This window comes from Giraffa tippelskirchi, chromosome 9, assembly GCF_054371585.1.
Source record: "Giraffa tippelskirchi isolate mGirTip1 chromosome 9, T2T-mGirTip1v1.2.pri, whole genome shotgun sequence".
NCBI lineage: Eukaryota > Metazoa > Chordata > Mammalia > Artiodactyla > Giraffidae > Giraffa > Giraffa tippelskirchi.
Window position 1 is genome coordinate 108674194 of NC_137283.1, and position 27937 is coordinate 108702130.

The 27937-nt window shown below is 34.6% G+C and overlaps 1 protein-coding gene across 3 annotated transcripts in view; it reads right to left on the bottom strand.

Annotated features, from left to right (window-relative positions):
• AFG1L (AFG1 like ATPase) overlaps nucleotides 1–27937 on the bottom strand; it is a 195696-nt gene that overhangs the window by 81333 nt on the left and 86426 nt on the right. For all 3 annotated transcript variants that reach the window (XM_081526814.1, XM_081526816.1, XM_081526815.1), the window contains exon 7: nucleotides 22574–22632. In XM_081526814.1, the coding sequence (XP_081382940.1) occupies nucleotides 22574–22632 (59 nt within the window). The remainder of the gene's footprint in view (nucleotides 1–22573; nucleotides 22633–27937) is intronic.

Consider the following 27937-nt stretch of genomic DNA (forward strand, 5'->3'; position numbering starts at 1 on the left):
TTTTCTTCCAAGGAGCAAGCATCTTTTAATTTCATGGTTGCAGTCACCATCTGCAGTGATTTTGGAGCCCAAAAAAATAAAGTCTCTCAATGTTCCATTGTTTTCCCATCTATTTCCCATGAAGTGATGGGACCAGATGCCATGTTCTTTGTTTTCTGAATGTTGAGCTTTAAGCCAACTTTTTCACTCTCCTCTTTCACTTTCATCAAGAGGCTCTTTAGTTCTTCTTTGCTTTCTGCCATAAGGGCTGTGTCATCTGCATATCTGAGGTTATTGATATTTCTCCCGGCAATCTTGATTCCAGTTTGTGCTTCATTCAGCCCGGCATTTCACATGATACACTCTGCATACAAGTTAAATAAGCAGAGTGACAGTATACAGCCTTGACATACTCCTTTCCCGACTTGGAACCAGTCCACTGTTCCATGTCCAGTTCTAACTGTTGCTTCCTGACCTGAATACAGATTTCTCAGGAGGCAGGTCAGGTCGTCTGGAATTCCCATCTCTTGAAGAATTTTCCACAGTTTTTTGTGATCCACACAGTCAAAGGCTTTGGTGTAGTTGATAAAACAGAAGTAGATGTTTTTCTGGAACTCTCTTGCTTTTTCGATGATCCAATGGATGTTGGCAATTTGATCTCTGGTTCCTCTGCCTTTTCTAAATTCAGCTTGAACATCTGGAAGTTCACGGTTCACGTACTATTGCAGCCTGGCTTGGAGAATTTTGAACATTACTTTGCTAATGTGTGAGATGAGTTCAATTGTGTGGTAGTTTGAACATTCTTTGGCATTGCCTTTCTTTGGGATTGGAATGAAAACTGACCTTTTCCAGTCCTGTGGCCACTGCTGAGTTTTCCAAATTTGCTGGCATGTTGGGTGCAGCACTTTCACAGCATCCTCTTTAAGGATTTGAAATAGCTCAAGTGGAATTTCATCACCTCCATTAGCTTTGTTCGTAGTGATGCTTCATAAGGCCCACTTGACTTCACATTCCAGGATGTCTGGCTCTAGGTGAGTGATCACACCATCGTGGTTATCTGGGTCATTAAGTTCTTTTTTGTATAGTTCTTCTGTGTATTCTTGCTCCCTCTTCTTAATATCTTCTGCTTCTGTTAGGTCCATACTGTTTCTGTCCTTTATTATGCATATCTTTGCATGAAATGTTCCCTTGGCATCTCTAATTTTCTTGAAGAGATCTCTCATCTTTCCCATTCTATTGTTGGAGTAACAGTATACTCAGCTTTAGAGGATACTGCCAGTTTTCCAAGGTGATTGTGCAACCTACACTCCCAATAGTAGTGTATGGGCATTTATAATTATGTATTTGATACTGGTATAAAGAAATACAATCAGTTTTTGAATAGTGTCCTTAGATTCAGCAGTTTTAGAAACTCACTTACTGAAGTAATTTTTTGTGTATAATTTTAGGATTATATTATAGATGGTCCATATATTTCATAAATATGCTGCATTGTTTTACTTACAAAAATGTACACCTACCTATAGTTTAACAAGTCCCCTGCAAATTCAATATTTATTTTGAATCAACTTAACAATTATCATTGAATACTAAACGCTGGGCATATCCTTGGTTACTGGAAATACAATAATGAATAAGATATAGCTTTAGCTCTGACAGTCTGGTAGAATTCAGATATTTTCCTCGTTATCATATCCTTCTTCCAATTACAGACATAATTTTTCAGAGTTAGTCTTCCACCAATTGCTTAGCTCTGTGATTTTAGCCTGTCACTTATCTCTCTGGATGTCAGCTTTCTCCTCCATAAAATAAGGAATTGAATCATGATCCCCTTCAGTCTACAATTCTTAATGTTATTGCTGAAGTTCTCTCAGTTCAGGGCTAAGATCTTCTCTGGGCTTTATGAGTTCTGGAGTAGACCCCAGCCCCAGAGCCTACCTCAAGTCACCTCAGCTCCTTTGCTCTTGATCATTTCATGCTCCAAAGTAAATAAAAACTTTTTTCTCCACTGCCCCACCCCTCCTACCCTGGCTATCCCAGTTTCTCGGACACTTAAAACATCCTTGCCCTGGAGAGAAGGGAACCCTCCTACTCTGTTGGTGGGAATATAAGCTGGTACAGCCACTATGAAGAACAGTATAAAGGTTCCTTAAAAAAATTAAAAGTAGAGCTACCATATGACCCTGCAATCCTACTCCTGGGCATATGTCTGGAGAAAAACATGATCTGAAAGGTTATGTGCACCCCAATGCTCATTGCAGCACTGTTTTCAATAACCAACATGGAAGCAACCTAAACGCCCATTGACAGAAGAATGGATAAAGACGATGTGATGCATATACTGGGGCTTCCCTGACGGATGGCTCAGTGGGTAAAGAATCTACCTGCAATGTAGGAGACACTGGTATACATATGACACAATATTACTCAACCATTAAAAAGAATGAAATAATGCTATTTGCAGTAACATGGATGGACCCAGAGATTGTCATACTGAGTGAAGGAAGTCAGACAGAGAAAGACCAATATCATATGATATCACTTATATACAGAATATTAAAAAATGAACAAATTAATTTATATACAAAATAGAAAGAGACTCGACTTAGAAAATAAACTTATGGCTGCCGGGGGAAGGGAATTTGGGATGGACATGTACACACTGGTATATTTAAAATTGATAACCAACAAGGACCTATTGTATGGCACATGGAACTCTGCTCAATGTTATGTGGCAGCCTGAACAGAAGGGGAGTTTGGGAGAGAATGGATACAGTATATGTATGGCTGAGTCCCTTTGCTGTTTACCTGAAACTATCACAACATTGTTAATCAGCTATGCCTCAATGTAAAATAAAAAGTTAAAAAGAAAACAAAACACCCACACCCTATCACTTCAGCACGCAAGATCTATATCTCTTCTTTTTATCCAGCAATTTCAAAATTTCTTTCCCCTATCAAAAAGCAGGAAAGGAAGACATTTAACACCTGCAAAGTACCTCTTATATGACTCAGTTGTGCCAGGAAACTGACTTGAATTTATCTCATTATAATCCTTACAATAATCATACATAGAACCAGGTAATCATTTTTATATGACCATTTTACAGTTAAGGAAATTTATGAGGGAGGTTATTTTTTCTCAAATCACTGTCATGGGTTAAACTGTGTCCCCTGCAAATTCATATGTTAAAGTCCTAATCTTAAATCCTCAGAATGTGACTATGCAAGAGATAAGAGTCTTTGAAAGGTGACTGCATTAAAGTGAAGTGTTTGTTGTGACAAGCGGGGGGGGGGGGGGGGGGGGGGGAGTGTTTATGGTGGGTCCCAATTCAGTATGACTGGTATCCTTATAAGAGGAGGAAATTAGGACACAGACCTGTGTATGCACAAAGGAAGGACCATGTGAAGACAGAGAAAGAAGTCAGCCATCTTCAAGTCGAGGAGAGAAACCTCAGAGGAAAGCATCCCCGTCAATACCTTGATCTTGGACTTCTAGCCTCCAGGACTGTGAGAAAATACATTTCTATGGTTTGAGCCATCCAGGCTGTGATATTTTGTTATGGTAGCCTTAATCAATACAATCACTAATATTCTTATTCCATTAATAAGTACACAGGAAAGTATTTTTTAAGAGCAAAAAAGGAAAAAAATAATTATGAAATTTAAAAAAAAAGTCAGGGCTGAAATGAAAAAGCACATCTGAATACACCTGCTTCTAAGCTAAACTACAAATCTTACCTTTTCTGCAGCTACAGCTGGAAGGGAAAACAGTTTTCCTTAGAATTTAAAGAGGTCCAGAGAGGCCACAGAGTTTGCAAATACCTGAGCCATGATTTGCCCAGGTTATTCTTGCCCCCAAATCCATGATCTGCCCACCATATCAGGTCTTCCCACCACGTCACACTGCTTTACTAAGCAGTAGCCACAGGTCCAGTTTTCTTTCACTTTATACAATTTACAGGGTTAATTTTTGCTCCCCAACTCCTCCATCCCTGTCCCCTGTAATTACCTCTGCCCAGTATAAATTTCCTAATCGCTCTTCTGGAGGTCCACACTGTATGATTCTATTATGATTTCCTCTAAGTATTTAGTCCAAAACTATGTGAGACATATGTACCCTCTACTAAATTCTATACCTTAATGGGTTGTAATACAGTAAATTTCCATTATATAGGACATCTTCTATGTTTAAAGTATCTGGCCAACTCATAGTCCACAATTTTTATGACCTTTACTTGATCATCTACACCAATGTTGTCTGTCTTGGAAGGTAAACTCCAAGAGAATAGGGACTGCCTGCTTAACTTGCTGCATGTACTCACAAGCCCTACAAAGCAGGACTGGAGTTCACTGTTGGTGATGATCTCCTCTCTGTCATGGGAAGAAAAAGGAAAGGACAACCTTTGATGATGATTCTCTTCTACAAACTACAGAAGAAGATTCTGTTCATATTTTTAAAATATCTCAATAAAACTGCCATAAACTCAGTAAAAGAATTTGAGATGTAAATAAGTAGACCTATATCATCAACATTATCAAAGAGCAAAGTGCCAGGATCCATTCTAAACTCTCTGTATTTAATTATTAATAATATTCTTGTTAGTGCCTACCACTCTAAAAAGTAGGCATTCAAAAAAAATAAATAAATAAAAAGTAGGCATTCTTCTTCTTCTTCTCATTTTACAGAGGAATAAAGAAATAAAGCACAGAGAAGTTACGAAACTTGCCCATTGTCAAAGAACATAAAAGTAGTAGGATTCAACCCAGGCATTTTGGTTTCAGCGTTCATATTCTTAACTACTTTGCCATATTGACACCTTAGGGTATGTTCAAGCAATCAGGGCTCTTGCTTGTATATACAAAGCAACTGAATATTCATGTAGGCTTATCGGGAAGTTGCGGTACTCTGTCAGCCTGCTGGGGAAAAGTCCTACTTTTGTTGTTCATATGCTAACCGACTAAGGTCTCTAGTCTTGATGGTTATCTGCAGAAGCAGCTATGTTACAATGAACAGATCTGCTTATCTACATACAACCTAACTTCATATAAAAATGGCACAGGGCAGATTTTTAGAGATTCTGTTCAGCTATATTATATTGTACATAAGAACCTGGAAGTTTCCCTACAATGACTGAGATAATAGAAACAGATTTGTTTCAAGCCTGTAAGTCCACAACTCCGCATGATTTCTTATCATTTATTTATAACCTACTGTGTTGCACAAGGGTTAATGTGGCTTCATAAAAATATGGCATGTTACCACTTGTAAATTCAATTTCACCATCTAATTTTCAGGGTTAGCTAATACACAAGTAAAGAGTAATTTGACAAAATCTAACAAAACTTTAATTGCATAGAACCTTTGATCCAGAAGTTCCATTTACAGGAGTCTAACCTACAGAAACACTGACTCATGTGATTAAACATTTGTAAACAGGTTTTTTAAGCACTATCTGAAAAGCAAATAACTAGAATAAACCTAAGTATACAAAAATAGCAGATTAGTTATAAAAATGACAGTGCAGCCATAATGTGAACTACAAAGCAGCCATTTAAAAGAATAAGACAGAGTCATATTTGGGATCAAAAGATCTCCAAGATATTTTCAATGGATAAAAGCACAAGTCAGATTAAGATGTAACTATTGTAACCCCACTGATTTAAAACAAAACAAAATTGTATATTTAGGTAATAGATAGAGATATATATGCATAAATGCTTGAAAAGATACATTAAATTTTTTCCAGCTTAAAGTGATATAATTGACATATAACTTTGTATAAGTTTAAGCTGTATAACTGATATACTTGGTATATTGCAAAAATTACCACAGCAGCATTGGTTAACACCTCCATCACACTACATAATTATCGTTTCTTTTTGTGGTAAGAATATACTTACTCTCTTGGCAACTTTCCAGTATATAATAAAATATCCTTAACCATAATCACTATACTGTACATTAATCATCTCATAACTGAAAAGTTTGTACCTTTTAACCAACTTTTCTTCATTTCCCCCATCCTCAAGCCCCTGGAAAACACCATCTATTCTGTTTCCATCAGTTCAGATTTTTTAGATTCCACACGTCAATGATCTCATCTAGTATCTGTCTTTCTCTTCTCTGATTTATTTCACTCAGCATAATGTCCTCAAGCTTCATCTATTTTGTCACAAATGGAAGGATTTCCTTTCTCATGGCTGAAAAATATTCCTCTGTGTGTGTATGTGAGAGAGGGAGACAGAGAGACAGAGAGACAGCATTTTTATCCATTCACCCACTGATTCAAACTTAGGTTGCTTCTACATTTTGCCTACTATGAAAAATGCTGCAAGGAACATGGGGATGCAGGCATCTCTTGAGAAAATGATTTTATCTCCTCTGAATAAACACCCAGAAGTGGGACTGCTGGATAATATGCTAGCTCTATTCTTAATTTTCTGAGCAACTTCCATACTGTTTTCCATAGCGGCTGCAACAAGCCCCACTGGCAGTACATGAAGATTTCCTTTTCTCTACATTCTCAATGTTTATCTCTTATCCTTTTGAGAGCAGCTGTTTTAATGGATGAGAGGTGATATATCATTGTCATTTTGATTTCCATTGCCCTGATATGATTATTGATTTTGAGCATCTTTTCAGATACCTGTTGGCCATTTGTATATCTTCTTTGGAAAAATGTCTATTCAGTTCTTCTGCCCATCTTTAGAAGTATCCTGTTAACAGTGTACTATTGGCCTAGTTTTCCCTTCAGATCTGTTAGTATTTGCTTAATATACTTAGTTGCTCCAATACTGCATGCATATGTATTTATGATTGTTATATCTTGGGATGAGTTGATCCTTTTATCATTACAATGATTTTCTTTGCCTCTCATTGCAGCTTTTTTATTTAAAGTCTACTTTGATATACATATAGCTATCCCTACTCTTGGTTTCCACTTGTACTGAATACCTTTTTTAATCCCTTCACCTTGAGCCTATGTGTCCTTAAAGCTCAAGTGAGTCTCATGTAGGCAGCATATTGTTTGTTTGTTTGTTTCAATCCATCCAGCTACTCTATACCTTTGGACTGGAGAGTTAATCTATTTACATTTAGGGTAATTATTGATAGAAGAGGACTTATTAATGCCATCTTGTTAAGTTTTATAGTGCCCCTTTCCCCTCCTTCCTCTCCAGCTGCCTTCCTTTGCAAACAGATGATTTTCCTTAGTGGTATATGCTATAACTCCCTTCTCTTTATTATCTGTGAACCTACTCTAGGTTTTTGTTTTGTGGTTACCATGAGGCTTACATAAAACATATTATGCATATAGCAGTCTATTTTACATTGATAACAACTTAACTTCAATCACATGCAAAAACTCTACCCTTTTACTACCCATCTTTTTTGGTTTTGATGTCACATTTCACCTATTTTATATTGTATGTCCATTAACAAATTATTGCTGCTGTAGTTATTTTTAATACTCTTTCCATTTAACCTTTATACTAGAGCTAAATGGCTAACACATCACCTTACAGTATTAGGGTATCCTGAATTTGACTATGTACTTAATCTCTACCAGTGTGTTGTATATTTTCATATGTTTCATGTTACCAACTATTGTCCTTTCGTTTCAGTTTGAAGAACCTCTTTAACCATTTCTTGTCAGGCAGTTCTAGCAGTAATATACTATCTCAGCTTCTGGTTGCCAGGGAAAGTTGCTATCTATACTGTATTTCAAAAGGATAACTCTTGGTTGGCCAGTTTTGTTTTAATTTCAGCACTTTGAAATAAAATACATCTCACTCTCTCCTGGCCTGTAAGGTTTCTGCTGAAAAATCTGCTAATAGCCTTACAGAGGTTCCCCTAATAAGATACAAGTTTCTTTTCTTTTGCAGCTTTTAAGATCCTCTCTGTCTTTGACTTTTGACCATTTTATTATAAGGTGTCTTGGAGAGGATTCTTTAAGTTGAGATTGTGTTTGATGACCTAGAAGCATCGTGAACTTGGATACATAAATCTCTCCCCAGAATTGGGAAGTTCTTAGTCATTATTTCTTTAAATAAACTTTCGACTCCCTTTCTTCTGGAACACCGATAATTCACAGATTCTTTTGAAGGTATCTCATAGATTATGTAATCTTTCTTTCTTTTCTTTATTCTCCTCCAATTGAATAATTTTAAAGTTCTTGTCTTCAATCTCACTGATTCTTTCTTCTCTTTGATCACCTGTAATACTGAGTGTTCTCTATTGCATGTTTTTTCATTTCACTCATTGTATTCTTCAGTTTCACAATTTGTGTTTGATTCTTTTTTATGATTTTTATCTCTTTGTTAAACTTTTCACTTCATGCATTTTTTCTTAATTTTGTTGAATTATCTTTGTGTGTGTTTTCTTATAGCTACTGAATTTCCTTAAAACAACTATTTTAAATTCTTTACGGGGTAAATCTCATACCTCCATTATCTTTGGGATCAGTTATTGGATGATTTCTGTGATCCTTTGGTGTCACACTTTCTTAACTTTTTATGTTCCCTGATGTTTTGTGCTGTCTTCACATTTTAAGTAGCAGTCATCTCCTCTTAGCTTCATTGATGCTCAGTCGTGTCTGACCCTTTGTGACCCCATGGACTATACAGTCCATGGAATTCTCCAGGCCAGAATACTGGAGTGGGTAGCCTTTCCCTTCTCCAGGGGATCTTCCCAACCTAGGGATCGAACCCAGGTCTCCCACATTGCAGGCAGATTCTTTACCAGCTGAGCCACAAGGGCAGCCCAAGAATACTGGAGTGGGTAGCCTATCCCTTCTCCAGTGGAGCAATCATCTCCTCTAGTCTTTACTAATTGCTTTAAGGACAGAAATTTCTTCCATCAGCCCTAGTAGAGATGTCGAGGTTTTCTTAGACCTTCTAAGGCTACAGGGCTTCCCTGATAGCTCAGTTGGTAAAGAATCCACCTGCAATGCGGGAGACCCTGGTTCGATTCATGGGTCAGGAAGACCTGCTGGAGAAGGTATTCTGGCCTGGAGAATTCCATGGACTGTATATAGTCCATGAGGTTGCAAAGAGTAAGAACCTGACTGAGCAACTTTCACTTCCCTCACTACTTGATGATTCTTGCTCCCTCTTGTGGAAGAATTCTTAAGCTTGTATGCCCTCTCTGGATCCTGTAATACACCAAGCCTAGTGCTGACAGCCTCCCTTCTGTTTTTCCAAAGATAAGACTAGAGCTCAAATTTGTGGTCCCTCCCTGGCCCACATTTTCAGGCTGATTTTCTGAACATGCTCACAAACCATCTGCCAAGCTGTCTCTCACTAGCACCATTAGGGGCAGTCACAGGGCACCAGTCTCAGAGTTGGGGGGTGGGATGAGAGGAGGCACATAAAACCCTGGGGATAACTAGGGCCATGTGAGGGGGATGTGTGGACAAGGTGCCCCCCATAGCTGGCAGGCAAGCTTGTTGAAGGCGTCCATGAAGCAGTTAGTAGGATCCTCCTTCCTAGAATCCTATCTGCTGCTCTCTCAGCCTCTTCCCAAGCTCCAGGCACGCAGCTCACGTCCAAGAAGATCTCTCCTGGCCCCAAGCTGTGCTGCCTGTGGGAGAGTGATGTGGATAAAAAGTCAAAGTATTTCTCTTACCCTCTTCAATGAATCCAAAGTTGTGTTTGTTTTTGCTCCAACAGTGTGCTGGAACTTCTCCACTAAAAATCTGGACATTCACAAAAGCTCTCCCTTGTCCTTGGGTGATTGTTTAAGATAGTGTGTCCAAGGGCTCCCAGAACACGGTCAGGATGGCTGGAGCTGGTTCATGGCCACTGTAGGGTCCACAGCAAAGACTGAAGTCTATATATGGGTTTCCTGACACATGGGTGGGCAGTGTCCTCCCAGGTCCCTTGGTGTATGGTGCTGAATCTCACAAAGTTACTTTTGTCTGTGGATGGACACCAAATTATTGGCGGTGGAGGGGGGAACATGAACACAAAGTATCTTATTTAGCTTTGGTGCTGATGTCAATTCTCCATATCCCATTTTTAAGAGTGGTTACTCCTGCGGAGGAAAGTAGTAATGAGGTCAGGGTGGAAGGTGGGAGAAAATGGGGAGAGAGTAGTAAAAGGGGAGATTTCAATATGTAGTGTGTGTATATATATATATATATACACTAAAGTAGTGATGTTTGGGCTTTTTAACTTAACACATTCACTTATCTTTCATGAAATTGTATAAAAGGAAAGATCTTAGAGAACTCCATGTATTGTGCCCTAATAGTGGTGTCTGGAAAAAGCTGATAGCTATCTTACTGAAATCATAGCTATTATACATTTCCAGCTTTGTCATAACAAGCAGAATTTTAATTAATATTCCATTGTTCTCCCACTATTTACTTTATCCAAGAAAACCAGAGTTCTCATTCTAGAAGTTAGAAAAAGAAAATCATAAGAATGACATACAACAGACTAGAAAAAGTTGATGCGTATACCTTTGGGGAATCCTTTTTACAAGCATGTGAAGTGAAAGTCGTTCAGTCATGTCCAACTCTTTGCGACCCTATGGACTGTGCAGTCCACGGAACTCTCTAGGCCAGAATACTGGAGTGGATAGCCTTTCCCTTCTCCAGGGGATCTTCCCAACACAGGGACCAAACCCAGGTCTCTTGTATTGCAGTCAGATTCTCTTTACCAGCTGAGCTACAAGCAATGCTTGCTACCAAATACGAACTGCAGCTCCTACAAGCTTTCATTTTCTCCCACAAAAAAGAACTGTGTAATACATTCCCAGGTGAACAGGAACTTCCCACTATATATGCAGTTTTGCAAACTCTATTTTTTCAAATTGAATAAATTTACCCACAATATTTTTCCTTCTTCTAAACAAATAATCAGAGGTAAATAACTTTTCTATCTCAAAATATACAACTGCACTATAAATACACAAGGCCCATAATGCATACAATTCATTCACACTATAATCACAACTTCCAGAATAATAAGAAAAATGAAACCTCAATAATATATTTCTATTTTCAGAGAGTTCATTATTAAGACTTTCAGTAACCAGGGAAGCATTTATAAATATTCTAAACTCTGGTTCTGCTCTTTCTTCATTGTATTTGCTCAACTTTTTGTCACTTCACTGTTCACTAGCACTTCTATTTGAAGAAGAAAAGAGGAAAGGAAAGAAGACAAATGCAATCTTTCAGCTTATTCTTATCACTGATAAAAGATCTGAAGAGTAAATTTTAAGCTATTAGCTAAAACAATATTGAGATATCACTATATTTAATTTATCATTGCATATAACCAAATTAATTAGATTAATAAGGTAAATTATACTTTTAAAAAGGATAAAAAGTTCCTTACTGATAAAAGAAACAGAATATAATTAATTCTACCCAATGACAGTAAGATTATAATATATAAATACAATGAATATGTAATGTTAATACATACACACACACACAGTGCAACATGGTTTGGAAGAAAGAACTCTCAGTAAAAAGCAGGAAACCTAGATTTGGCTCTGCCAGTAGCTGGGTGATCTTAGGCATGAGTCAGTTACCTCCATTGCACCACAATGTGGTAAGATAAATGTTTCTCCTTCAAACTGACACCCTGTATGTATACACACATATACATACTTTTATTTACAGGCAAGGCTGGTACTCACTAGCTCATACCAGTATGGCATGACTGACTGTTCATAGCCCAGCACCTGTTCTGATTGGTCTGTCAATGCTGTACCAGTTGTTAAACAGTGTGAATTATCATCCTATTTACAACCACCCCCAAATTACAAAATGTCTAACATGTATTTCCTTGTGTTTGCAGTCTTCCTTCCACACACAATGAGGATATTCCAAAGTTAAATAGGCTCTCCTTAACCTCCAGTTAAAATTTAAGAGTACAGTTCCTTTCCTACTACCTTTCTCGTCCCTCAAAAAGAGTTTCTGGACATTTTCTGTTCTGCATTTCTCATCTCTTACTACTCATACTTTACTTAGTTCCATGTCAGGTAACTTCCCACATACACTGAAACTATTTTTAGCTTTCTTCCTCTGCTTTCACCTTTGCTTCCTTTGCTTTCACCAAATAGAGAAATTAAAAGGCAAAACACACAAAACAAAAAAACAAAACACAAAGAAAGCAAAACAAATTTTTTAAAAAATTTTAAAGGCAAAACAAAGCTCCAGTTTCATCAACCTTCTGCAATTTGTAGACACTTAAAGGAGTCCATTCAAAATTCACATAAATTTTCATTTCATTCACTCATCCCCCATAATTACCAGCATTACAGAAGGTATAAAACTTATTTAAAATTTGTGGCTTTATTTTAATACATTGTTGTTTTATATAACTGTTAACATTATAATTTCGCAACATACAGTTAATCATTCTCCACTCATTTTGTACTGTAGCATGATATTTTTCCTATACTATAATTATTTGTTGGTGTTTCTAATTCCTTGACTAGAATTTGACTGATTTCCTTGATGGCAGGATTCATCTCAGGACAATATTCCTCACTGTAACTCCAGTGACTAAGCACTATTAAGTGCACGTCAAAATCTAAATATTGTAATCTTCTATTTTATCTCACAAAAGGATAATATTTGAACTTCTTGGGCAATCAGACTTCTGTAGACTAGCTGGCCTAGGACTTTAACACCACATTTAGAACAATGTTTGGGAGAGACATCTATCATAGTTCAAAAGAAATAATTTACAAGTAAACTTCCGAAACAATCACTCTGAAAATTCATAGTATAATTAAAGGCCTTAGCAATCTTGTAGTCAAATCTCAACATTTATAGGAAAAAAAAAGTAAAAAGCAAAAAAAGTAAAATCAAGTAGATTCAAGAAACTTGCCCAAAGTCAGTGACAGAGCCAGGTTCACAACAGACAGCCTTCTTAATCCATTGTTTTTTCTGTTATATCCTAGAAACCATGTAAATATGTGACATGACTACATGGTTTCTTCTACTTTCAGTTTGAAGAATTTTAATAATTTAAGTTATTTTAGATATTATGCCAGAGTTTATTCAGTTGATGAGCTATATCTTTATAATCTATGAAACCCAGCAATTATTATTCATTCACTATTGGCTGAGGAATACACTAAAAGGACTTCCACATGTCTTTAGAAACAAATTACAAAATTTACATTTAATAACCACAAAAACAAATTGAACACTGACCACAGATATTAAGGGTACATTCTAATTACACATTAAGAAGTCTTTTCTATTAAGTCTAATTTAAGTGACAATCTACATTTTGTTCTTATTAATTTTATGTGTTTGTGTGTATATTCATTGTCTCAATAACCTACATATACTATTTAACACCAACTTAAAAATGGGAGGTATAGATCAGTTACTACAATCAGTAGTAAATAAATATATAAAGTATTTTGGACCAAGCACCCCTGAAATACTATAATTTTGAGAAAGAAGCTAAACTTATTATAGCAGAAAAAGATTTCTTGGATATCTTGAAGCCTTAAAAACTTGGCCAAACTATTGTTCAATATGCATACAGTTTGCGTCTTCATGCTCAGATGTTGTTGAAACAGCAGACTTAAAAGAAATAATGTCAATGAATCCTACCAAGCACTATACATGACCTCTGGGGTAATTAGCAATCATTCAAAAGCAACAAGACTAAAATGTTCTATTCTTTATTACTGTCAGCTCTTATCTTGATCAGCATTTTAATAAAGATGGTTCGTTTCTAAGACAGTTTCATGAATCAGTCATAATTACATTCTGACATGCAGTGAATAGTAAAGCAAAACTAAATATCACTTCATCAACCTTTCTAACCTTTATGCAAGTATTAACTGTAAATAATTTTTACACAATCCTACAACAGAAAATCTGCATATTTCTTAGCTTTGTACATACTTTACCCCACATGAATTTCCTGTGACCTATACCTGAAAAACACAATCAGCCATAATTATTCAGTTTTGTGAGATGTTCAGGTGTTGCCTTTCAGAGTTCAAATCAACTTCAAGTATAAAAGGCTACTTTATTCTACAAATGGCACAATATGCAAAATGGGTTAAGTAGCCAAAGCATCTCAGAGCATTGTGGCTTGAAAGAAGTCTATCCAGAATCAAAATGTCAGAACAAAAACACACTAAAGCAGAGCAGTACTTATAAAAATAGATTCATAGATTACACATTAAGAAACAGACCGCTGACAACTACTGCAGAAAATCTTTTAAATAAAATATGTTTAAAGAAGAATATTAATTAGAAGGAAATCTGAACACTTAAGTATCTGAAGGGCAAATTTTTAAAAAATACAATTCCAAAAGAGCTGATGGAACAGGGCAAAAATTAATCAGAAATATAAACTTAGAGATACTATTCTGATATTGAAGATAATATGTAAAGTGTCTTAGCCACCCCCACAAAATACATGATTTACACTAGAGTTCTGAAACAGCTAATTTCTCTTTTTGCTGAGGACTAATTTTTTAAAATATTTTAGACAGTCAAAGTAATGTAATTCAACTACCAGAATAAACTGTTACTACATTTTAGATGATTTACTGTCTCAGGTCTTAGAAAATTTGAAAATAAATGCAATGCTTTCTCAAGGATATTTCTTGTGTTTCCAGTAGTAGATATACAATACCCACACAGAACCAGGTTCCCAAACCTGGATTTACACTAAGTACCTCAAGTTAAGTAAAGCTTATGGTAAATCTACTGAATGACATTTTTAAACCAAACTGATTTCCATTTAAAAACTTAACTACAGTGAAATAGAAACATAGTTATCATTTTCCTTTGTGTAATTTCAATTTGAAAAGTAAGTTCTTTTGAAAGTCAATCTAAAATCACTATATGTTTTCTCATATATATTATAAAGCACCCTCACTAGAATGTTACCAATATGAGGCAAAAAGTAATATAATAAGCATCTTTTACACATGGAATTAAAAACAAAAAAAACATAAATCTTTAATGTGATAATTCTTGTTTGACTCTTCTATTAAGTTTTCTTGATCATTATTCCTTTCTCTTATTGGAGGCACAAGCAAAGAAGAGAAAAGAAGTTTTGATTCAAGAAAACAGATTTCCCAGAAAGGAAAGAAAAATGTGATTAAGATTTAACAAAAGCTAAAGATGGCTTCCTCTGAGCACTGATGAGGTCTGCTGCTACCTCATTACTAACAACTGAAAACTTGTGATGCATTTTGTTTCAAGAGAATCCAAAAGTCCTTGCTATAAAGCAGACAGGGGGGTGCGAATCCATTCACTCTTTCTGTATCACCACCATTATGTAAGCAGTATAAAACACTGCCTTTATGCTGCCAAGCCACAATGACTCTTCCTACATCAAAGGATTTTCACCACTAGGGTTTTTTCTTCAAAATTTATTCAAGCTAAGGGCAGAGAGACAACAATTCATACACGCTAATTACGTCTAATTATCTATTCCCTTTTCTGACCAGCTCCGGCCAGTGTTATTTGCTATCTGGATTTCTCACAACCTCCCTTTGCCCTGTCCATCCAGCTCAACAGTGAAGGCTTTGAAGAAAACAGTCATGGCTTTTTAGAGTTTTCTCAATATAGAGTTCAAGCAAATTAAATAATTATTCTGTTAGTTTTGACACATTTATGTGTTAAATATGAGGACCTCTTGGTTAATTTGGCAAATTCCTCACATCTCTTCATGGTTGGAATCATAGTCACACCCTCTCATACAGGAGCTTCTCCTCAGGCTTTCTTTTCATGATCTAAATGAAATGTTTATTGGATTAAAGTTCTTCTCTGCAGACCTCCATGGTGGCCTATGACAAAGAGCTTAAAAGTTCTATTAATTGGCTTGAGTTTTCAGGGAGGGGAAAGGGAGAATTTTATTTCACATTACATCACTAGCCAAGAAAATTGCCACATGTAATTAAACTAATTTGTCTCATGAGTCAAAGAAACAACTAATTCATATTTAAGACACACTTCCCTTAAACCATTTTCGTCATCAAAGAATTGATTTCTTGTAATTTAACCAAAAATAACTATTTATTATTCTAAGAGAAGAGAATTCAAGACCTAAACAATACGTGTTTTACATATAAGCCATAGCTTGCTATATTCCAGTTTGATATAAATATGTAGTTATATATTTTTATACATAATTATACAGATACAAATATATATTTAAGTATTTCATGGGAAATCATTATTCTCATTTTATATAAGATGTTTATGGGAAATAATATTTTAAAAGGCATACACCCCAAGTTATGTTTACATAGGTAGGCTCAGACTAAAAGAAGGTATACATTCTGGTATGAAGATGGACAAGAATTACATTTTAAGTCCTATAACAACAATTTTTATTCTAGATACTTATTAATTTCATGGACACAGCACAAAACACTACTACACATAAAGCTTAGTGCTTGTACTGAAGCCAATTTTTAAAAAATATTTTTTCTCAAATATATATAAAATAGGTTTATAAAAATATCTCAGGTAATTTACTTTATTTGCCTCAAACTTGGTAATTATAGAAATATTTTACAAGCCAAATAGTAATTTTTATATCTTCAAATATTAAATACTAAAATTCAAATGAACACTTCAGTGATTTGTAGGGGAAAGCCAAAACTCTTTTCACTTTTGGAGTTCAGTTTACTACTTTTGTTCTGTTTTTTGTTTCCTTCAATCTTAAGTATTAAAAAGCCAACTCATAAGTAAAGACATTATCACACTAACAAAGAGTTAATCCTTGCTAGGCTGACTCAGGTGACAACACAGTAGAGGTCAGCAGGGCTGACACTGACCTCAAAGGCTGATTCTGATTATTTAGCCCTGTGAAAGCTCCAGTATTGAAAGTGGTAATGAACAAACTGACAAATCAATTTCACCAATGAAATGAAAATTGTGGCAGGAAAAAAATGGCAAACATATACTTAGCAAGTCTATAAATCCTAATGCAGGTGGCTGAACAAAGGCTGAACACTGAAGCACTTTATATAAGGGTTATACACAATTTTGCTAAAGTTTATAACTAGAGATCACACCATGGTAATAGCCTCAAAGAGTTCACAATAGGTATAAAATCCCTCAGAAAAAATGCCTCAGGAAACAAAAACACAAATGCTAGTTAGTACATTGCTAAATTTATTTTAAGTTTTAAATAAAGGATGCATAACAGCTTAGAAACATTAATAACCAAGTAGAAGAAATGAAGTCATTGCTTGAACATTAAACAAATATTATAAAAATCATAATAATAACAAAACTATTACTACCTTAGATTACAAAGTATTTTTATATACTGCATATTTCAACTCAACAAATGTTAAACTAAAGCAGATTATGATGCTTTCCAAAGGGGCAACTCTTCATTAGGAAAGGGAAAATTCATATTTATAGATGTTAATGCTAATATCTTGTTTTTTTCTAATTTCTTCATCTGGCACTCATCAAAGAGAAAATTATACTGTCGAATCCCTTGTTGGTTATTTTTGATTAACAAACAGTTATCATTTCAATAATCTATTAATCATCTAACTCACTTAATTTTAAACAGAAATAAAAAACTTAAGATTTAGTTTTCTAAAATGTTACTATCAATGAGAGTTCAAGTGCTATGTTATTGACAATAGAATCTATCACCGTGTGGCAAAAACACTACATTTTTATATTGTATAAGAATATTTCCCAGGGGGAATTATTTTAGATTTGTCCATACTGTTAAACGAAATAAGAAAATCATAAAAAGAAAGTTAGTGAAATTCACATGGAGATTTTTTTTAACTCTAAAAATTATGAGAGCATTTATCTCTTTCAGGGCTCATTACAGAATGAATCAAACAAAATGGTTGATGTGGGTGTAAGTGATGGAGTGAATAGAGAGATTTTTTTTTAACCCAAACAGAAAACATCCTCCAAAATATGATAGAGTGCCAGATTTGACCAAATGGGAAGAGCAGTGTTTGCCAGGCAATCCATTGATCAAGGAGGCCAATAATAGTCTAGACGAAATTAACCCAAGAAACTATTCTTCTTAGGACCAAAATATCAATTGGTCCCCTTTTCTTTTAACCTCAGTAGTTTCAAATAATGCATGCAATGCAGTGAGGTTATGTTCAAATATTATTCGATGCATGTGCACTTAAGACATTATTCTTTTTAAATGTGTACAACAGAAGACATTCTAAGAAAGCTGATCCTAACAAAGCTGATATTTCTCAGGTTACCAAATTATTTGAAGCTGATGCTGGACCATTCTCTTGCCTTTAGTTCACCAACCACTCTCCCTTCAATCAACCGTTTATCCAGCAATTCTCAAAATGTCACCTTCTCTAAGACCTACTAATGAATCTATGCTGACAGGTTTTCCACCACATAAAACAAGTTTATAGAAAACAAGTGCTATTTATGTGTTATTTTTAACAGTTATTTGTCTCTCTGTCCTTTGTATATTGCATAGATTAGGGGTAAGAAATTCTTTAAAGAGCCAGAGAGTAAACATTTCAGGCTTTCAAGACCATACTTCTCTGCCACAATGATACAACTCTGCAATGACAGTGAGAAAATAGAAATAGACAACATATAAACAAATGAGCATTAAGCTTTTCAATAAAACTTTATTTACAAATCAGGCAGCAAGTGAGATTTGACCACTGTCTGTAGTTTATTAACCCCTGGTATAGATTATCAGTCTACTCTAAAATACTGCACTGCAGAGACTGAGACAGATGTATTTAATTTTATAAATTGGTGCTATGTAGATACCAACAAATGCTTTCACAACTATATCTGTTCACATACTTAAAAAGAATTACCTAGGTTTTATTAAAATCAAGACAAAGATTCTTCAAGAATAAATCATCAAAATCAGAATATTAAGTGATATGAAGTTTCAAGTTTGAAGCAGGCACGATAATCATAATATTAACCATCTTTTTATATAAATAAGGAAATGTTAACTGCCAAAATGTTTTTTTTATACTTACATACAATACAAAACATACTCTGCTTTTATTTTGGGCAGAGGGAATCTGAGTTTTAAAAAAAATCCCAAGCCTCAAGTAAACAGAAGAACAGTAGTTACTATTCTATGAAAATTCAATGAGCTAAGTACTAATCACCGGAGAAGGAAATGGCAACCCACTCCAGTACTCTTGCCTGGAAACTCCCATGGATGGAGGAGCCTGGTGGGCTGCAGTCCATGGGGTCGCTAAGGGTCGGACATGACTGAGCGACTTCACTTTCACTTTTCACTTTCATGTATTGGAGAAGGAAATGGCAACCCACTCCAGTGTTCTTGCCTGGAGAATCCCGGGGACGGGGGAGCCTGGTGGGCTACTGTCTATGCGGTCGCACAGAGTTGGACACGACTGAAGCGACTTAGCAGCAGCAGCAGCAAGTACTAATCACAACATTTTTAATCTATATAATTCTCACGCTTTTCCCATGTGCTTTTCTTCCATGTTGAATGCCCTTTCCTGCTTTGTCTGGTAACTAATTTTTCATAACCTGCTCTTTGGAAATACTCCTGACATGTGCCATGTCCTCTACTCAAACTGCTGGTGTGAGCTGAGGTCTCTTTTTTATACTCTGCATTCTGTAGTTAACTTAATTACAGAAGTTCACACATGAAATGAAAAAAAAAAACTTTATTGTCTGATTGTAGACAATACCCAAGACACTATTTAATCAAATTCAGTGACCACCACCAATATTTTCTTACCATAATATCTCCATTAATAAGTTATTAATTTTGACTGGTAGGGCAAAATCTTAGTTTGTTCAGGAAGCTTCATGAGGATTCCAATTTTTGAATTACCATATATCCAAAAATACACATTTTGGGCTTGGATTTTCATAATGGTGCAGTTGACAAGAGGGCACATCTATTCTTTTTCAATATAGTAAAAACTATTCTACACTATTCCAGAACCAACTTTAAGTGAAAAAGTCTCAGTCCAGCTTGCTTTTTTTCCCATTGGTTCTTCTTCTATATAATTGTAGGATTCTCTATCCTTTAAGTTCAGTTTTGCACCAGAAAAGCACATTATTCTTCTATTTTATCCTTATGTTTTCTTTTTTAGGAATACAAATTATATGAATATTTGATCTCTGTTGTCTAGTTTCCATACTAACACCTTCTCTGTAATAGTTTTTAATTTCTGACTATTTTGCTTCATTTTGTGTGATTTCTTTTCATAAGCCTGATCTCTGTATCACTGGCTTTATTTTCAGTAGTGTTGATTCTTTGACTTACTTTTAGTAAGATGCTTTTCACTCTTTAATGGGTCTGCCTTCAGTCTTAGCTCTGCCAGCTTATTTTTCATTTAATCTTACAGTTTTTCATCTCTGGTTTCTTATTTCATTGGTATCATAACCCTAGTTTCTTTTAAAATATAGCAAAGTTTTAACTGAAAAAAATCTCCCATTTCCTGGGATAATTCTTCTAAAGCAAGTTTTCATGTGTTTTTACTTGTTTAGTTCATGCCTACCTCTCCCATCTACTCCTGATTCTTCCTTCTTATTACTGCCATTTCATTTTTTTAATAGTCTCTACATGGAACCCATGTTCAGTTCATTTTACTTTCTGCTGATTTCTCAGTTTTGAATATGGGTAGTCTTCAGGTCTGCTGATTTTCTAGGAAGGGTGGGTAAAAGTTTACTTATACTAAAAACAGTTTTTATTATGAAAATAATTCAATATCATTCCAGAAATCTTTGAAAGGTCTAAAACAGATAATTTTAATCATCGATAATCTTATCATTCAGAAAAAAGTTCTGTTTACATTTAGGGATATTTATTTCCAGTATTTTCTACGTATGTATATTAATTCCAAGAAGAATAATAGATATACTTATATTGTATTTTTTCACTCATATTATCCTTGAGCATTATTCTACATTATCACACAATTTTTGAAAATGTTCTTCTAAATAACTATACTATATCCCCTCATGTGACTAACTATAATTTACTTAACAAATCTTCTAAACCTGGGAGAGAAAGACATTCCCATCACTGCTTTCTTTTTTTTTTTTTTTTACAGTTATTCCATTTATATTTTTGTATCTATGGAAAAATATGGCTCTGAGTTTTCAAATAACAAAAAGAAAAAAAAATTAAGGGTAGGAAAGGGAAGGAATTAAATTCAACCTGGCCAATTTTGTTGCCTATTTTGTTGCAATGATATGTTAAAATATCACAAAAACTAAGGTTTGGGGTTTAAAAAAATGTACAGCTACAAAGATGTCTGAGAACCTTTTAATTTGTTTCATTCTGTAAGCATTCTCTTTATACTTTGTGTGATTTATGCTACATGAAGAAACTATTTTTAGTATCTATTTTCCTTAGCTTCCCTGTTTATATTTTGGTATCTACATATACCACATTACTTTGGATTCCCAGGTGAAGAAAATACTGCAAATCTACCTTCTCCTCAAATGTAAAATAAGAATATAAAGGGGAAAAAATTATTAACAGCCTAAATCTTCAAAAAGTACTTTTACCTATATCTATAAATATCTCAGAGAAATTAAAATCCTCTGGGAGCCTAAAACTGGTCAAGGAAACAGATGTTCAGATAGCACAGGGAATAAAGTTTGGCACTAACAGTAGCTCCCACTGAAGTATATTTCAAAAGGATTGTCTGACTACATCTTCAGAATATTTGAAGATAAATGTTTTTACTCCTCCTTCTTGGTAAGAATTTTTGAGTTTTACGTCTTTAAAAAAACTACAGTTCTATCTTTTCTTTCGATATGCTTTTATGGACAGTGAAAAATGTGCCTGAGAATTACAGCAATTATATTTGGGCATATGTGCTTCTTTTTGATACTTATCACATTCTGCTTTGTGTTAGAGGTATTTGGGTACTTAGTATATACCCAGCTAGATTATAAATGACTTGCAAGAAACACAACTTACTTAATGATTATATTATCCATTATACCTAATGTAGTACTTTGCATATAGTAGGTTCCCAATAAATATTGGTAAAATGCATAATTGTTAAATAATTGCATTAAAATTAAAATTAACAGTGAAAAAGGTGGCTACTTTATTCTTAATCATATTGTAATGAAGACTATTTTATACTCTAAGCAGTGATGATACACACAAATATTTAAACTATGTGCCTCAACTTGACATAATTTCATGATAACTTGATGGCAATCACATTTAAATATATTAGAATATTTTTGTAATAATGCTACTCTAAAATAGCAACTTTAATAGCTGGGAAAACATGTTAATGGCCATTAACCGGAAGGAAACAAGTAACATTAAATATTTTTTCAGAAATCAATGTATAAGTTGAAACATTCCACTATAATATTTATGAGCAAACCTCAAATTAAAATTCATAAAATGCAAACTATCAAATGTTTCAGCTAGATACTAATTTATACCATATTTTGCAATTTTTCCTGCATACAAATTGATGAATACTATATAAAAAAATTTCTTTCTTCTTTAGTATCTTTAACTATTACTATAAATATCAAAATAAATTCTGCTTGAATGCAAGACCATAGTGATCCTGTAAAAGTCCTTGATTACCAATCAATATGATATTAGTCACTGAACACAAGTAAGTGATTTTTCTTACCTTCAGGACAGCTATGAATGGGACAAAATTAGCTCTTTGGAGTCCATTTTTATAGAGATCTGAAAGAAAAAATTAGTATTAGCTTTTCACTTAGCCTAAATCATAATGTTAGGTAATATTTTAGCCTAGCAAATAAAGCTTTCTACTGATGAAAAAGATAAAGAAGTGAAGGAGAATAAAAATAACCAAAATTCGTCTCTATTCTGGTACTATACAAAATTTATTATGTTCTTATAATAGAAAAAATTAACAATCATAGAAAGAACATCAAAACACCTTCGACCAAATTAGCTTTAAACTGTAATAAAATGCAAGCAAAAAATTTGGACAATATCACAAATGATCCTAAATCAGTAACTCAACGTAAAAAGATGATCTATTTAAAATTATTAATATTTGAACACCTAGATTCTATCAGGAAACAAATTATATCCCCCTTATCTCACCCATAATAAAAGTTCTCAGTACAGAAAACTGTGTAATACAGTCCCTTTTAAGAAAACACACCAATAGATAGAACTGTGTACGTATTTGTGTCAAAGTTATATATTTGCCATTAAAGTAAATAACATTAGGGACACTCTACTTTAAAAGAAACTACCTAACGACTTCCTTGGTGGTCCAGTGGTTAAGAATCTGCCTTCCAATGCAGAGTATGCAGGTTCAATCCCCGGTTGGGGAACTAAGATTCCACATACCACAGGGCAACTAAGCCTGCCACAACTAGAGAACCTGCATATTGCAACTAGAGAACCCACATGCCATAACTCTGAGCCCACGTGCTGCAACCACAGAAAAGCCTGTGTGCCGTAAAGAGCCTGTGCACTGCAATGAAGACCCAGAGTAGCCAAAATTGAAGGAAAAAAAAAACTACCTAAAGATTAAAACTCCATTCTTAATAGACTATAAACTTAACATAGTTATATATCATAAACAGGTAGTTTAGAGTGGTGCTTTATATATGTGCATGTGCCATTGTATATGTTCATACACATATACACACACATAAACACACATTATTAAGGACCAATAAGTGGAAAAAGGAAACAAATTTTAAGCTTTGCACGCTTTTTGTTAAAAATGGAGACGTGGAATATTTTTTCAGAAGGCTAAAATTTTATTGCATATTAAACATTCCTTTTAGGAAATTCCCTGGCAGTCCAGTGGTTAAAAGACTCTGTGCTCTCACTGCCGAGAGCCCAAGTTCAATCCCTGGTAGGGGAACTAAGATCCCACAAGCTGCATGGCAGAGCCAAAATAAATAAAGCATTCCTTTTAAAAGTCAACTCTATAAAGTAATAAGATTTAAAAAATAAAAAAAGTATAAAAATAACAGTAAAGCCTTCCAAATGATAAAAATTACAAGTTAGTGTCTCAATTTTCCTTTTTAAGTATTGTGTTATGGGCTCCTTTCTATATTTTCTTGTTTAAAGAAAATTTGATAACTAAGATTTCAACTGCCACACTTACTTCTGGAAATAAAATATGGTCATTAGAAAACATTTATTCTCTTCAGAAAAATATTCATTATAACATCATTATAGCGAAGAAAGTATTTGCATAAGCTCTTTGGTTAATTAAGGACTACAGGCTTTAAATTCAGTTACATTTAAAATTTTTATTTAGTGATATTACAAAAAGTAAGATAATGCTAGCCAGACTGTGAGGATCTCAAAATTCAAAATGAGATCTTTTTTTCCTATAATCAATACCTCGAATGAGTAAAATGGGTAAAATGTAGGAAATGGGTTTAAAGTAAGATGTTTTCATAGTCTTCCCTAATTATAAAGTTGCTGTGGAAGGTGCATAAAAATACTGCTATATGATAAGGAGTCAACAGTCATGCTTGCCAGTAAGTAGTAAAAATCAAAAATGAAATAATTTTTAAACACACACAATGTTTACAGCAGCTCTATCATAACAGCTAGAAACTGTAGCTTTATCTGTAACAGCCAAAAACTGGAAGGAATCCAGATGGCCATCATTAGGTGAATGGACAAATTCTGGCACATCTGCATAGTGAAATAGTACTCAGCAATAAAAAAGACAAACTATGCATACCAAAAAATAGATGGATCTTAAAATAATTATACAGAGTAAAAGAAGTAATACCCTCCACCCCTCAAAAAAAAGAGTATCAGACTGTGATCCCATGTATAAAAAACTCTACAAAAAGCTGATTCATCTATAGCAATACACAGTTTTCTCAAGAAGGGACAGACTGGGACAGTGACGGCAGGGAGAGATGAAAAAAGGGGAGAAGGAACACTGGGGATGTGATGGAAATGTTAATTATATTGATTGTGGTGGTGATTTCACAGATGTATATCTATGTCAGTATTATTATGTCATTATTGTATCCTTTAAAAATGTACCATTTATTGTATGTCAGTTATGACTTAATAAGCTCTTTGAAAATTTATTAGGGAAAGAAACATACACAACACTAGTGAATATCAAAAAAAATGAAATGTTATAGAATTAAAACTAAAATATTACACTAATGTAAGTTTATCTATGTTAAGTAACTTTTTGGCTTTTGGTCTTACTCACGAAATATCTTTTTGAATGGACATACAGAGCACACCCTAAGATGGAGTTTCTGGAGGAGGGCAAAACAACCCACTCCAGTATTCTTGCCTGGAGAATCCCATGGACAGAGGACCCTGGCAGGCCACAGTCCATGGGGTTGCAAAGAGTCGGGACACAACTGAAGCAACTTAGCATACATTCATGCAAGATGTAGTTTAATAGGCATGCACTGTCCAGAAGGTTAATGGCAATGAGAAATGTAAAGGCCCACTTGTAATATTCTTGATTAAAAGATTTCCACTGAGCAAAATTAAAGTACAATAATAATGCCTTTAAATCTTTGAGATTTAAGTTTTAAAGGTTTAACTTTTAAAAAATCAGCCTTTAAAAGGATATATAATTCAAACTTCATGATCTGGGAAGTATTTTCTAAACAAAATTCTAAACAGAATTCATTTGGCTTGAAAACCTTTAGGTTTTTATAGGACACTTAAGTGAAAAAGGACTGTACTTGTTAAACTGAAGAGTTTTTTGCAATTCAAATATTATGCTAATTATCAATACAATAGATCCATCTCTTGAAATGTTATTTAGCTACCAGGATTTTTAATATTTAGTTGTTTAATATTATTTTTCTTAGACATAAAGATTTTATAATACATTTAAATCAACATTTGTCATTATTTACTAACTAGCATTTTAAAATTCAACAGAAGTTCTTGCCTACAATTTTTAAATGATCACTAACCAGAGCTAAATGAGCACTTGGTCATATAAGACAGAGTACTGGAATCATGGGACATTCATTTTTTGAGAATGGTATAAGGACCTCTACATTCTCCACAGTGAATAACTGTAATAATACTTACAGATGAAATACATGCAAAGAGGATTTTTAAAGTAATTACAAGGATCTACATAAATACTTTGGAGATGCCCACAGACATGCAGATCTCTTCCTTAAAAATCCAGTGTCAAAACGACCAGGATGAATAACACCTATTTATATAAGAAATAGGGGTTTTGAGTAAAAAAAACTTTTAAGATAGGTAATTAAAAGGAGTTTTCCTAAAAATTAACATAAAATACTTATATGCCTCTATGGAACCAATCTGGTTTACCCTTCCAGGAGATGCTTGTTTTAGTACAGATTAAAACAAAATGGAATCTTTAGGCCATGTAAGCAGGAAGAGCTACTCGGCTTTTTTAAAAAATCTAACTGGAATTCAAACAATATTATACCAAATGTGCAGATGTTATAGTGAATTAAATATGTCCATTTGATAGCATATTACAATTTTATAATCAATTCAACATACCTTCATGTATTCCTATTATTTGCACTGAAATGAGTACTGAAGACAAAAAACAAATAAAAGAAGGAACTAGCATCTACAGAATACCTAGTAGGAGTGAGGCAATTTGCTAGACATTTCACACAAATGATAATCTTAATAATCTTACACAGCAAATATTTCTACCTCCATTTTACAGATAAAGAAACTGACACTCAGAGTTTTTAGAATAATTTGCTGATTTCCAGCTAGTAATTGGTATATCTAGAAATTTCAGAGGAAGATCTTTAATGAGGCTAAAACTGATAGACTTTTTCAGAACCACAGTGTAACCAGCTGGACTTGTTGCAGCTGAGACACACAAGCAGATCATAACCATGATAAAAGGTATAAAAGGATACAAGGTATAAACATAAAGAATGAGAACTAGTCATCTCATCTGGGTTCAATGGCAGCTTTGCAGGTAACAATGGGACTAGAGTACCTTGGAAAAATAATCAGGGTGCCACCAAGCAGAGAGGAAGGGTATCCCAGGCAGAAGAGTGAGCCCAGCTCATGACTTTATTTTCTTTTCTATACAATCTACTGCTCAAACCCACATTTTCTAACAAGCTTTCCTTGAATACACTACTGCAGGCAGACTTTAAGAGTGGCATTCCATAATGCTAGCCCTGGTCAGCACAGCTTTGTATAAACATTGGACACCAGAAAAAAAAGGACAGTTCTCCCTGAGAATAGGAAACTTATGCACTTTGTGCCTGGAAAACAGGAAACTTAAGCATTTATGCATAAGGAGGGGGAATCCAAGCAAAGTCTGGCTCAGATTCCCTAACTGAGGAGATGGGTGAGAGTCTAGGGAAGAAAAAGTAGCTCGAGTTCACAGGGCAGTCAGTGTATCAGAGAAAAGAGAGCTGCTCAGTGAAAAAGTGCTAAAGACCTGCTGAGGGTCCCAGCTGAGTCCTCAGATGAGTACCGATCAGCATATATGTGTGAGGAAGTTACCTAAAGCCAAGAGAAGAATCATTCCAAAGTACTCAAGGAAACCATCACTGGGGCTCACACATGGCTAAGAATAGTGCCTGTCTTTACCAGACAGACTGGAAAACTTCTAAATTTACAGGGTACTGAGAAGAATGTTGAGAAGGGATTTATCTCAGTAGCAAGAAAAATTAGTCCTAGACTAAATATGCTCTAGTCCTGCCATATAAAATTTAAAAGCAATAGCTAAAAGAATCAAATTGATTGTAAGAAAGAGAATAGAGCTCAAGAATGTATACAGGGATATGAAAAATCCAATATCCAACCAAGTAAAATTCATATTGTTTGACATCTAATAAAAAAAAAAAATTACCAGGCATGCAGGGAAACAGGAAAATATGGCCCAGTACAAAAGGAAAAAAATCAGTCAATAGAAACAGACCAAGGAGACACAGATAATAAATTTAGAAAATTTAGAAGAAAAGAACATTAAAACAGTTTTGCTATATTCTATGCGTTCAAGCAGCTGGAAGAGCAAGCATATCAAATAAAGACATGG